At 41.9% G+C, this 14,823-nt stretch overlaps 1 protein-coding gene across 4 annotated transcripts in view; it reads right to left on the bottom strand.

The window, feature by feature from the left end:
* The window catches only part of NR3C2 (nuclear receptor subfamily 3 group C member 2), a 351,146-nt gene that overhangs the window by 70,948 nt on the left and 265,375 nt on the right, over positions 1 to 14,823 (bottom strand). For all 4 annotated transcript variants that reach the window (XM_075860365.1, XM_075860367.1, XM_075860366.1 and 1 more), the window contains exon 4: positions 11,860 to 11,976. In XM_075860365.1, the coding sequence (XP_075716480.1) occupies positions 11,860 to 11,976 (117 nt within the window). The remainder of the gene's footprint in view (positions 1 to 11,859; positions 11,977 to 14,823) is intronic.

The raw sequence follows: 14,823 nt of genomic DNA, 5'->3' as shown, positions 1-14,823 counted from the left end.
GGGGGCCCAGTCTTTCCTAGTTACGCCAATGAACAAATTCATCCCCTCCACAGTTCTGCTCGTTACTCCATATACAAGCAGACAATGAGCAGCCATATCTTAGTTGCACCTAACTCCTCCTGTTCAAATGTCTGCAGTCAGAGATCAGCAATAGAAAAGACAAGTTAGGGAGAAAGGAGCACAGATATGTTACTTCCAGGGCAATGTCAGGAATCCAGAGCGGTCACACTAAAACTTAGACATTTGTTTGGAATGGGGTTATGTAGTCATGACGCAGATAAAGGTGGTCAGCAAGCTACATGCAGCCCTCAAGCCACATTGCGGCCATTTTGGTTACAAATAAAATATAAATCTACAACTTACATGGTCTTTAAATGACGTTCCATTTCAAAAGTCAGATATAAGGAGTAATGCTTGTGTTTATTCTTATAATAGAATCATTAAGAGCGCCCCATTTACTGAAGTACTATTGACGGGTAATTTAATGCTAAAACTGTTCATTTCTGGGAACCAAAATAAATAATTTGTAAAGCTTCTAAAATTGTTCTTAATCTGCTGCTTTCAAATGCTATTTAAGTAAATATTACCAATCATTAGTAAATTTGACAATTACAAAAGAACTTTTAAGGACATGGATCACTTAGTTATAAGAATTAATTATCTAATAGCAACAGACATTTATTTAATCATGATCACAGCATGAGTCAACCGAAAAGTATAGTTCATCATGCAAAACGAAAAATAATAATATGTTAGGCTGTTATAAAAGGCACTGTCTTTTCTGCAAACTTAATGTAGAACAATGCAGAGTAGTCTTGCATAGGGACTTATAATAAAAATAAATACAAAGCTCAACCATCAGTATATTCTTTTTATGGCTGTACTGATAATCAACTGCAGAATATAAGACATAGCAGAGCTGAGCCTGTAATTTGGCACAACACAGGAGGATATCAATAGTTCTACATAAGACTTGATGTAAACCAATAGAAATAGTCCTCAGAATGCATCTTCAAAAGTATTGGGACACACCTCTTAACCATTCAATACAGGTGTTTCATTCAGTCCCATTGACACATGCAGTCTCAGTCCCATTGAGACATTTGTGAAAGAATGGGTCGTTCTAAAGAGATCACTGATTTCCAGCGTGGTACTGTAATAGGACGCCACCGTTGTAACAAGTCAATTCATTACATTTCTTACCTCTTAGATATTACACGATCAACTGTGAACGGTATTATTGCAAAGTGTTTAGGAACCAGAGCAACTCAGCCACGAAGTGTCAGACCACGTAAAGTTACAGAGCGAGGTCGCAGAGTACGGAGGCTCATAGTTCATATAAGGAACCAACGCTCTGCTGACTCAATACTGCCGAGTTCCAAACCTCCTCTGGCATCATCAGCACAAAAACGGTGTGCCGGTAGCTTCATGGCATGGGTTTCCATGGACGAGCAGCTGCATGAAAGACTTACATCTCTGTCTGGTAGTCTGGTGGACAAATCCGGGTTTGGTAAATGCCAGGAGAACGTTACCAGTCTGACTGCATTGTGCCAACTGTAAAGTTTGGTGGGGGAGCGATAATGCTATGGGGTTGTTTTTCGGCGGTTGGCCTTTGCCCGTTAGTTCAAGTGAAGGGAAATCTTAATGCTACAGGATACCAAGACATTATGGACAATTGTATGCATCATACTTATTGAGAACAATTTGGGCAAGGCCCTTTTCTGTTCCAGCATGACTGATCCCTAGTGTACAAGGTCCTTAACCCCTTAAGGATGCAGCCTAGTTTTGGCCTTAAGGCTCAGAGCCCATTTTTCAAATCTGACATATTTCACTTTATGTGGTAATAACGTCGGAATGCTTAGACCTATCCAAGCGATTCTGAGATTGTTTTCTCGTGACACATTGGGCTTCATGTTCGTGGTAAAATGTGGTCGATATATTCAGTGTTTATTGGTGAAAAATTGCAACATTTAGAGAAAATAGCATTTTTCAGAATTTAAATGCATCTGCTTGTAAAACAGACGGTTATACCACCCAAAATAGTTACTAGTTCACATTTCCCATATGTCTACTTTAGATTGGCATAGTTTTTTGAACAGTCTTTTATTTTTCTTGGACGTTACAAGGCTTAGAACATAAACAGCAATTTCTCATATTTTTAAGAAAATGTCAAATGCCTTTTTTTTAAGGTACTTCTACAGTTCTGAAGTGGCTTTGAGGGGCCTATGTATTAGAAACCCCCATAAAACACCCCATTTTAAAAACTAGACCCCTCAAAGTATTCAAAACAGCATTTAGAAAGTTTTTTAACCATTCAGGCATTTCACAGGAATTAAAGCAAAGTGGAGGTGAAATTTGCAAATTTCATTTTTCTTGCTGAATTTCAATTTTAATAAATTTTTTTCTGTAACACAGAAGGTTTTACCAGAGAAACACTACTAAATATGTATTCTCCAGATTCTGCAGTTTTTAGAAATGTCCCACATGTGGCTCTACTGTGCTCGTGGACTAAAACACAAGCCCAAGGAGCAAAGAAGCACCTAGTGCATTTTGAGGCCTCTTTTTTATTAGAATATATTTTAGGCAGCATGCCAGGTTTGAAAAGGTGTTGAGGTGCCAAAACAGTAGGAATCCCTTAATAGTAAATTTGTAAACTACACCCCTCAAGGAATTCATTTATGGTTGTGGTTACCATTTTGACCGCACAGTTTTTTCACAGCACCTATTTGAATTGGGCTGTGAAATTAAAAAAATGTAATTTTTTTCCAATAAAATGTCATTTGTGATGAAAATTTCTTATTTTCACAGGGAACAAAATACCCCATTTTGTTGCCCAATTTCTCCTGAGTGCAGCAATACCCCATTTGTGGCGATAAACTGCCGTTTCGGCCCATGGGAGGCCTCAGAAGGGAAGGAGCGCTGTGTGTTCTTTGGAGTCCAGATTTTGCTGAATTGGTTTTCGGGTGCCATGTCGCATTTGCAGAGCCCCAGAGGTATCAAAGCAATGGAAACCAACCAGAAGTGACCCCATTTTGGAAACTACACCCCTCAAGGAATTCATTTATGGGTGTTGTGACCATTTAGACCCCATAGTTTCTTCACAGAACTTATTTGAATTGGGCTGGGAATTAAAACAAAATTAATTTTTTCCAATAATATTTAGTTTTGGCTGAAAATTTCTTATTTTCACAAGAAATAAAACACCCTATTCTGTTGCGCAGTTTGTTGAGTGTCAGAATACCCCATTTGTGGTGATAAACTGCCGTTTGGGCCCATGGGAGGGCTCAGAAGGAAAGGACCACCATTTGGCCTACTGGGGATTTTCTGGTGCGAAGTCATGTATGCAGAAGCCCCTGAGGTACCAGTACAGTTGAAACCCGCAAGAAGTGACTCCGTTTTAAAAACGACACCCTTAAGGCATTCATCTAGAGGTGTAGTGAGCATTTTGACCGGAGACATACACCCCATAAACTGTAATGTGGGTTCTCCTGGGTACGGCAATACCCTACATGTGGTTGTTATCAGCTGCATGGGCACACAGCAGGGCCCAGAGGGGAAAGACGAGGGGGGATAAGCTGTGCGGAGTACATCAGGGTAAGTAAAATTGGGGTAAATTATAAACCAAGGGATGTATGATAAATTTTAAAACATTTTCATACAGAGCTCTGGTTTTTCGGGACACGTGTCACATTGATATATTGTGTCCTCCCTTATCCCCCTCTTATAGCAGACTTTGCATCTCTTTTGACTTTTTCCATTCTTGCCAGTTTGGGGAATTTCTCCTGGAAAGTGTTGCCCTGGTACGATGCGTGTGGCCTCGCTTCCAGAAGTACTGGGTGCCCCCCCTTCTTGGTCCCTAAAGATTAGGTTCTTGATAATCACCTCTTGAAATTCCAGGAAAGTTCCCGTCTGGCCTGTACATCGATGTAGCACGTACACATTGTACAAAGCCATCGGTATGATGTGCACGGGCAGATTCTTATACCACACCGCATGGCGCTGTAGGGCTTCAGGACTTGATCTGACAAGTCCAACCCTCCCATGTACCTATTGTAGTCCAGGATGCAGTCTGGTTTGGGGGGTCTCTGTACTGGTTCCTCGTACAGGTACATGGGTACTGGTGTGGCCATGTATTGTTGTCAATACAAGGACATCTCTCTTGTCCTTGTACTTGACACAATATGTTGCTGCTGGATTGTGCCCTGCTCTCACCCCTTCTGAGTGTTTGCCCTGCAGAGTCTTAGGGAGGACTCTCAGATTTCTTCTAGCAGTGCCGCATGCCGCAGGACTTCTAGAAGCGAGGCAGTTGAAGAGTGGGACGCTGGTATAAAAATTATCCAGGTAGAAGTGGTAACCCTGGTCCAGCAGTGGGTGCACCAAATCCCACACAATTTTTGCATTAACTCCCAGTAAGGGTGGACATTCTGGGGGTTGAATATTGCTGTCCTTCCCTTCATATATCCTAAATCTGTAGGTATACCCTGATGCACTCTCACATAGCTTATACATCTTCACGCCATACCATGCCCTCTTACCCGGCAGGTACTCGCGGAATTGAACCCTCCCTTTAAAATGTACCAAGGACTCATCAATAGAAATACACTTCTCGGGGCTGTATGCTTGGGAAAACCGGGCACTGAAACGGTCTAATAGGGGTTTCCGTTTATACAAACGGTCAAAACTGGGGTCATCTCGGGGTGGGCACGGCTCATTATCAGTATAATGTAAGAAGCGAAGTATTGCCTCATTTATTAATTTTTTTAGGTTACAGTTCAGTTCTGAAGTTGCTTTGAGGGACCTATATATTAGAAACCCCTATCAAACACCCCATTTTAGAAACTAGACCACTCAAAGTATTCCCAACAGCATTTAGAAAGTTTATGAACCCTTTAGGCATTTCACAGAAATTTAGAGCAAAGTAGAGGTGAAATTAACATTTTTTTGGGTCAGAAAATCCTCTTTATACCATTTTTTTTATTACACAAAAGGTTTTATCAGAAAAACGCAACTTAATACTTATTGCCCAGATTCTGCAGTTTTGAGAAATATCCCACATGTGGCCCTAGTGCGGTAATGGACTGAAGCACCGGCCTCCGAAGCAAAGGAGCACCTAGTGGATTTTGAAGCCTCTTTTTTATTAGGCACCATGTCCGGTTTGAAGAGGTCTTGTGGTGCCAAAACAGTGGAAACCCCCCAAAAGTGACCCCATTTTGGAAACTAGACCCCTTGAGGAATTCATTGTAGTTTTCTTGGGGTGCATGCGGCTTTTTGATCAGTTTTTATTCTATTTTTAGGTGGCGTGGTGACTAAAAAACAGCAATTCTACTATTGTTTTTTTATTCTATTGTTTTTACAGCGTTCACCGTGCGCTATAAATGACTTTCACTTTATTCTGCGGGGCGATAAGATTACGTTGATACCATATGTTTATAGTTTTTTTTATGTCTTATGGCGTTTGCACAATAAAATAAGTTTTGTAAAAAATCATTCACTTTTTGTGTTACCATATTCTAAGAGCCAGAACTTTTTTATTTTTCCATCAATAAAGCCGTGCGAGGACTTATTTTTTGCGTAACAAACTGTCGTTTCGATCAGTACCATAGGTACATGCGACTTTATGATCTCTTTTTATTTCATTTTTTGGGACGTGAAGTGACCAAATTGTGATTGTGGTACGGTTTATTATTATTTTCTTTTACGGCGTTCACCGTGCGGGATAAATAACAAAATAATTTTATATTTCAGGCCTTTACGGACGCGGCGATACCAATTATGTATAGTTTGTTTGTTTATATATTTTTATTAATAATAAAGGACTGATAAGGTAATTTTACTTTTAATACTTTTATTTTCTTATTTTTACACATTTTATTTTTACTTTATTACTTTGTCCCACTAGGGGACTTGAGGGCAGGAGGCCCTGATCACTATTCTAATACACTGCACTACATGCGTAGTGCAGTGTATCAGAGCTGTCAGCTACTCACTGACAGCAAGCATAGTGGGTCCTGACTTTGTCAGGACCCACTAGGCTTCCGTCGATGGCATAGCCGGACGCCATTGTTTGGTGTCCGGATGCCATAGTCACCATCGCCGGCCGCTATCGTGTAGCAGGCCGGCGATGGCAGCTTAACCCCTAAAAAGCCGCGATCTCTATTGAACGCGGCTTTTAAGGGGTTAATCAGCGCTGTAGGAACTGCGGCAGCTGCTGTACGAGACAGCAGCTGTGTCAGCTCCTGTATGTGTCGGGAGGACGGCCGAAACGGCCGTTACTCCCGAGACGTACTATTAGGTCATGGAGCGCGAACGATACAGCTACCATGACCTAATAGTACGTCCAGGAGCGGGAAGGGGTTAAAGACAAGAAAGAACGTAACTGGCCCACACAGAGCCTTGACCTCAACCCATCAAAAACCTTTGAGATTAATTAGAATAGAGATTACGAGCCAGGCCCTCTCATCCAACATCAGTGTCTGACCTCACAAATGCTCTTCTGAATAAATGGGTAAAAATTCCAAGACACACCAAAATCTTGTAGAAAGCCTTCCCTGAAGAGTAGAAGCTGTTTTAGCTGCAAAGGGGGAGGAGACCAACTCCATATTAATGCCTATGGATTGGGAACGGGTTGTCATAAAAGATTCACATAGCGTATAAGAGAAGCCACACTGCATGTTTAGGGTATTAAGATACAGGGCTAGGGTAGTAAACTGGTTCTTTTCCCCTGGTAAAGGAAATCTTAGCTACAACTTTGCCCACATGTATGCTGGACATCTCGGTTTGTGTGTGATTTATTTCAGTCTGTGCGAGTGAAAGGAAAATGGCTTTAAAAAAACGTAACGTAGCATGATAAAGATCAGATTCGCTTCTGAGGTGTTTTTGCCACATATGCTACAATAGCCATGAGTCAGCAGGACACATCTAGTATAGAAGGGTGTAAACATTTAAAGGTCGTCTCATCTGCACAGAGCTAGTATCTGATGCCAAGTACACTTACAGGGTTATTCCCATGTCAAAGTGATGGCATATCCCTTGAATATGCTGTCACTTTATGATCAGTGGGAGATCCCTAAGAATAAAGGGACCTCAGCACTGATTTAGTGCCTCTTCTAAGTTTTCTATGAAACTCCCTGCCACCTGGCTGTGCAGAATATAGTGGTCCCTCAAGTTACAATATTAATTGGTTCCGGGGCGACAATTGTAAGTTGAAAATATTGTAACTTGAGACCATAACTCTATGGGAAAACTAGGAATGGGCTCCAAAGATCATAAAATGTCAACCACAGATAAGAAAAAATTATTATTTAGCAGATGACTGATACAGATAAAGCAAGTTCTCACATATATAAAAAAAAAAAAAGTCAGAAATACTGCAGCTGCTGGAGGCTGTAAATCACTTTCTACGATGAGGACAGGAGCTTCTTCAGGAGTTTGTACAGTACACAGTGTACCAGAAATATAACATGGAGCCGTCCTCATCTGATGTCCAAAGGAGCAACTTATACTGGCGCACGTTAAGAGCAGTACAGGACATGTAGTACTGTATTATAGAGAGGCGCTTACTAGACAGCCAATCAGGGCATGCACTGCATTACAACAGGCGTTTTACCAGTAAAATGCCCATGATGATTGGCTGGATATTCCAGCCAACCACATGTGCCTAAGATCCAGACATCTTGTGGCATTGTATGTTGAATGTGGTTTCAAGTTACAATGGACCAGGAAAGACCATTGTATGTTGAAAATATTGTAACCTGAGACCATTGTAACTTGAGAGACCACTGTACTGCAGTCGGCCCAATTCACCTGAATAGAGCGGCGCTGCAGTTCCTTGAACAGCAGGTGGCCGGGGCTCCACTGTGCAGGAAAAAACAAGAAAGGGGTCGAAGCACTACATCAGCGCTGAGGTCCCTTCATTCTTAGGACTGGGGGGAGGGGGGTTCCGGAAGTCAGACCCCCACTGCTCATAAAGTGATGGCATAGCGTAGCGATATGATATCACTTTATAAGATGGGAATAAACCTGTAATGGTCACCAAGTCAAAGGCTGCAGAAAGAGGTTTAAAACCATAGAGAGCACTGAGGTAGATGAATAAACAGATTGGCAAGTCAAGGCAAGAAATAATAGAAACTGCATTAGGTTTTAATCTACACGATTTGCTTAATTGGGATATAGTACAAAAATAACCAACACATTGCACATAGAAATCTTACCAATAAATTGTACAGCTAGCTAATATATAATCAACAATGTAAAGGGAATTTGTCACTAGATTTTAGGGCGCTAAACCCCCAGCATGTCAATATATTGCTGGGGTTTACGGTCCTAAATATCACCCTCTCAAAACAGTCTGGATTAGGCCCTGTTCACACAGTTTTTTTTTTTTGTGTGAAAAATGCGGCAAAAAACTGCCTCCCATGGTCTTCAATGGGCGGTGGAGAATTTTTTTTTCCCACAAGCAGAAAAAAAAGCTAGTGGGAAAAAGGAGCAACATGCCTATCTTGAGGCATTTTCCGCCTCAAAAACCCCATTGAAATCAATGGGAGACGGAACAAAGGCTGCAAACTGCCCTAACGTTTTTGACGCATTTTAAGAAAAAAAACGCTCACGGTTTTTCCCTTTGCCTGTTGAAGAAATATGTAGAAACTTGTCAAAAAAACACTTGAAAAAAACCGGAGCGGATTTTTAGGCTATGTTCACACGGGGTATTTTGCAACGTTTTTTGACGCGGAAACCGCGTCACAAAACTCGGCAAAAACGGCCCGAGAACGCCTCCCATTGATTTCAATGGGAGGCGTCGGCATCTTTTTCCCGCGAGCAGTAAAACTGCCTTGCGGGAAAAAGAAGCGACATGCCCTATCTTCGGGCGCTTCTGCCTCTGACCTCCCATTGACTTCAATGGGAGGCAGAGAAAGCGTATTTCGCGCTGTTTTATGCCCGCGGCGCTCAATGGCCGCGGGCAAAAAACGGCGCGAAAATCACCGCGAAAATCGGCCTGCAGGGAGAGGAAAATCTGCCTCAAAGTTCCAAACGGAATTTTGAGGCAGATATTCCACCCCCAAAATACTCCGTGTGAACATAGCCTTACAGGCAGAGTTTTCTGCCTGCAAAAAACTCAGTGTGAACATACCCTTAGATTGGCTAAAAAGAAGTTATTACCATAGAAGAGCACGAAGAGGAGTCCAACTGCATCCTGTGCATGCACAGTGCTTAAATGAAGCGGAGGACCGGTATGCCTTGCTTTACTGCACATGCGCAAGATGCTGCTGCACTCATCTCACGCTTCCCCGGTAATAAAAACTTATTTGTTAGACAAAAGGATAAAACAGACAGATATTTATTCATACAAATCAAACTGAAGCTAAACCCCAGCAGAAGAAAGACATGTAATACTTGTATTCCCCATGAACTAACAATTCTGCAGCATCTTTTCTTAGAACTGTTCCTCTGATATTTCCTCCTGGATTTGTATGAATAAATTGAAAACTGGGTGTTATCATTCTGCTTGTTAATGTAATGTGTCCCTACAGTCTGACACTGTCGAACTCAGTGCTGCCAATGACACTTTAGAGACAATTTATTCATAGATTTCCAGGAGGAATAACAGAGCAACAGCCCAACTCATAGTTCTAAGAAAACAATTATTTCATGAAGAATTCAAGTACCGTATTTTCCGGACTATAAGGCGCACATAAAATGCTGAGAATTTCTCAGAAATAGAAAGTGCGCCTTATAATCCGGTGCGCCTTATATATGAAGCCGACAGTAAAGAGAGGGGTTCATACAGGATCCTTTACCTCTATCGTGGGCGGCAGGGGTCGGCGGCGGCATACCACAGCACACACCATGCTCCTCCCCCCCGTGCGCCTATGAATTTATTCTTCACTTGGGTTTTTACAGTATCCATAAATGGATTGAGCATTACGGCCACCGTAGTCAGGAGCCACACTGAGTGATACTTACAGCTCTGTGCGCAGGATCCTTGCAATATATCTGTGCTTTAGCGTTAACTATACCCACTACCCCAAAAAATGCCTCCTGTTAAGAGACATGCTTATGATGCAGGTTTCAAGCTTAAAGCTATAAGTTATGCAGTAGAGCATGGAAATAGGGCAGCTGCAAGAGAATTCAACATTAATGAATCCATGGTGCGTAAGTGGAGAAAACAAGAAGATGCCCTCCGCCAAGTAAAGAAGACCAAACTGAGTTTCCGAGGAAACAAAGCAAGGTGGCCACAGTTGGAGGACAAAATAGAACAGTGGGTTATGGAACAGAGAAACGCAGGTAGAAGCGTCTCCACTGTCTCTATTCGACTCAAAGCCACTGCTTTAGCACGTGACATGGAGATCAAGGACTTTCGAGGAGGTCCTTCATGGTGCTTTCGTTTCATGAAAAGGCGTCATCTCTCCATTCGCACCAGAACTACTGTGTGCCAGCAATTACCAAAGGATTATGAAGAGAAGCTGGCCATTTTCCGCACCTACTGCATAACCAAGATAAATGAAAAGAATATCCAGCCAGAACACATTATTAACATGGATGAGGTTCCCCTCACTTTCGATATCCCCGTAAACCGTACTGTTGAGAAAACAGGGACCAGTACGATATCTATACGTACCACAGGAAATGAGAAGTCATCTTTCACTGTAGTTCTCGCTTGTCAGGCTAATGGCCAGAAACTACCACCCATGGTAATTTTCAAGAGGAAGACTTTGCCTAAAGAAAATTTTCCTGCTGGTGTCATCATTAAGGCTAACCCAAAGGGCTGGATGGATGAGGAGAAGATGAGTGAGTGGCTGAGGGAGGTCTACGTCAAGAGACCGGGTGGCTTTTTTCACAAATCCCCATCCCTATTGGTCTGTGACTCGATGCGCGCCCACGTGACCGATACTGTCAAAGCCCAAGTGAAGAAAACTAATTCGGAGCTTGCTGTCATCCCTGGTGGATTAACCAAAGAGCTCCAGCCGCTAGATATCAGCATCAACAGGTCATTTAAAGTTAAATTGCGAGCTGCATGGGAGCATTGGATGACAGAAGGTGACCACACATTCACCAACACAGGGAGGCAACGCCGTGCGAGTTATGCCACTATGTGCCAGTGGATCGTGGATGCCTGGAAGAATGTATCAGTCTCCAGTGTCATCCGAGCTTTCAGGAAGGCTGGAATCACCACTGAAGAGCCTAGCAGCAGCAACGAGACCGACTCGGATAATGAAGAGGAGGACCCCATGCTTGATGCCGAAATCGCCCAACTGTTCAACTCCGACACTGAAGATGACGGATTTGATGGATTTCTGGTGGAGGAATGAACTGAAAAAGTACGGTAAACGTTTTGATTTGCAATTACAGCTGAACCAGTTGCAAGTTATTGTTAAAAAGTGTAATAAATTTTGACTTGCAGTCTGAGCAATGGTTTGTTTAACGGTAATGTGCTGCGCCTTATAATCCAGTGCGCCTTATATATGAAACAAGATTGCTTATAAGGCGCTCATAGAAAGTGCGCCTTATAATCCGGTGCGCCTTATAATCCGGAAAATACGGTATTTAATTTAAAAAAACATGTCAGGAAAGTGGGCCGCTCCTCTAAAAAACATTTGCAAAGTCACTAAGGCTTCCTTACGTGCCGATATGGGTTCTCACAATACTAGATTCCACATTTTAAGTCTCTTTGAAACCAGCAGTAGGATGTGCTATGAGTTTATGAGTTCAAGTGCTATATTCTCTGTGAAGTGGACATGGACCTATATAAAAGTTCACAGCTATGCAATCAACTAAGGTCATTTTATAGAGTCACGAGTATATACCGTATGCTCGCAGTCCCGCAACACACAGAATCTACAAGGCATAGGATGTGCTCCTTACCTCCCAAATTCATCCCAGCCTGGAGACACTTCTGTAATCTGCATGCAGGACAATTCTTCCTCCGAATCTTGTCAATAATGCAGTCATTCCTTCCTGCGCAGAGATAGCTGTGCTGCCCTGAAAATACACAAAGAGGAATTATTTTACATCTCAAAGCTTTCCCATTTAAAGTACATACATTGCTTAGTAAATCTTCACTTCAAGATTAAAAAAGACGATGTATTAAAAACGGATGAGAAATGTGGAATGTGGTGACATCGAGACAAGGACTTGGACACAGTACAGAAAAACAAAGACATTGATGAATACAGTGCAGATTCCGATGAAATAGATTTGTTAGGGTATCGTAATTTATAAAAGTAGTATCATTTACATTTCACTGTGCAGCTATCTCAATTATCCCTTTCTACTTTCAACAGGATAAACAACCATAATGGATATCTAAAGGGCACACACGCAGGGATAAATACAATAATCTAGAAAAGCCGCATACTAGGTAGTTGACATTAAGGCACCCATAGAGGCCTACCGATATACTATACTGAATAAATCTATATCTGCGCTATATGTACTGCCATATAATATGTTTGATTCTAAAACAGCGTAGATAAGAACATTATCAGAATGGACTATTGTATAATGTGTTTCGCCATTACCATCGCTGGCAGAGAAGTTTAGGCTCACGCCCGTTGACGCTGGGTGGTGGCAACAGCCCAGTTTTCAATGTATACATAAATTAACATATCAGCCGCCGATTTGATCGGGTTGAATGCAGGGGTAACAAAGGCAACTACACGAAATAAATGGACGCTGGAATTGGAGGTAAGGGACCAATGCAGATATGGGAGTAGATTAAAATTTCTGGGGACTTGACAGGTCCCACCTTTTAACACTAGATTATTTGTAGGTCCAAAATGCTGTGCTGATTAATTTCTTAAAAACTCTTTACAGTGGTCCGATATAGTGAGATACAGAGCTCCAAACCACCTGCATATAGTGAGCTTACGAGCTTACTGGTTTATTATTGACTTCAATATATATCAGTATGCTGTAAGCTCATAGGCCAACAGCATAATCCTGGAGGGGAAGGGGGCTCACGGAGGGCCTGCCCCAGATCTCCACAGACTGCCACATCAGGCCCTGGCACACAAGGTCTGTGCCACGGCAAATAGAAGGTCCGGATGCTGGGCTACATCACATACAACGTTCTGATACTGCCCAGTGCGGAGACCTTATATGCGCTACGACACAGACCTTGTGAAGAAGCCATGGGTGGGATGGTCCTGAAGAGAAACCAGTGGCGGTGAATAAATACTTTTTTTTTTGTTATTATTGTCTGATCTGGGGGGTCCATGTTGGGGTGCCCCATTCAAAAGTGTGGCATTGAGCCCCGCACTCTGCCCTAGGCCCCCTCCAGTGGTGGCTATAGGCAGACAGAATTTTATTATTTAGCACATAAAATTGGACTAATGGAACGACGTGCACTTTTCAGCTCTTTTTATTTCAATGAGATGTTAATACACTGTCCACATGTGTTCATTTAACCTAAGAAAAAACTTCTTCAAACAGTTTGGGTATTTTAAGGAAAGGCAAAAATGTCGTACGTGGGAAAGCCCCTTTAACACACAGAAAGGTTCAAAAATGCTACATATAGTAATATGCTATACTTGCTTGAACAAAACGAGGACTTACTCAGCATATTGGGAAAATCCATCTGTAAAGTACAGATGGTGTCTATATGTGTCTATATGTGTATATATATATATATATATATATATATATATATATAGCACATCTGTCAACTTAGCTCGACAACGTTGCTACGCTTTTTAAATTATATATATATATATATATATATATATATATATATATATATATATATATATATATTTATTTAGCAACCATAGAACATCGTAACGGCACCAGGACTTCAGAGTAGATGAAACCGGGTGGATTCACCTCAAGTAAGCGACGTTTCGATTCAACAGAGAACGCACGCACGCACGCACACACACACACACGTGACCTAGCAAGAAAACAATAAAGATTACAAAAAGTTATCAGAGGGTCCATGCCCATTAATACATAGGTGATCAAAAATAAATTTGTGACATTCGTAAACGTTAGTGGTTACCCCGCTTAGAATCTTAAGAATTGAACATAAAAGGGAATTTAAAAGAAAATCTTTTAAGCACTACTTTGTAATACTGTAAAGTAAAATGACTTCACACAGCATTAAACTGAACGTTGTTTAACACACATGCAACAGTGGATCCGGGCAGTGAACAGTCTATCCGCTCTCTTTTTCCACCGTTTTTGTACTCTACCAGTGTCCGTGCAGGAAATGCCATATGGTCACCTAGAAATGTACACCCTTCTATGATGTCACCTGTAACTGGATCACTGATCTCTCTTTACTCTGCATCAATCTCTCTGCCTGCAGAAACAGATGCTTCAAGGCTGGTAAACTGTGACTGGGCACAATATTACAAGCTCACCAGATACCAAATAATATACTACTAGGTAGTACAAACTATAGTGCTGGGCCTGCAAGCTACGCCACTCGCTCTGTAGATAGAGATGGTTATGTCACCAGCAAGTTAAAGCACTGATTTTAAAAGATAGACATTGAAAATGTGCACAAAGGAAGTGTGCCAGTAGGGATTAGGCACTATGCCACAAGGGCACCAAGGAGGACAATTCTGCCACTGCATCAAAGTGAAGTGAAAAACGTTCCACTGGGAAATGAAAACTCTGCAGATTTGTCACAGGAAATAGACGACCACTGCTAGGAACTGGGTATCATGACATCTATCGCTCTCCGTTTTCCTCTGGAATAGTGCAATGCCACGTGGCAAGAGCTTATTTAGAAATCTTTAGGTAATGGATAGACCACCCAGGGACTTCAATGGAATTGGTGAGAGCGAGATCACTGGAAGGATTTATGCTGGGAAACGTGAGGCA

The sequence above is a fragment of the Rhinoderma darwinii genome, chromosome 1 (genome assembly GCF_050947455.1).
Source record: "Rhinoderma darwinii isolate aRhiDar2 chromosome 1, aRhiDar2.hap1, whole genome shotgun sequence".
In the NCBI taxonomy this organism is placed as follows: domain Eukaryota; kingdom Metazoa; phylum Chordata; class Amphibia; order Anura; family Rhinodermatidae; genus Rhinoderma; species Rhinoderma darwinii.
The sequence above is the reverse complement of the archived record's forward strand: the minus strand, read 5'-3'. Positions and strand labels throughout refer to the sequence as shown.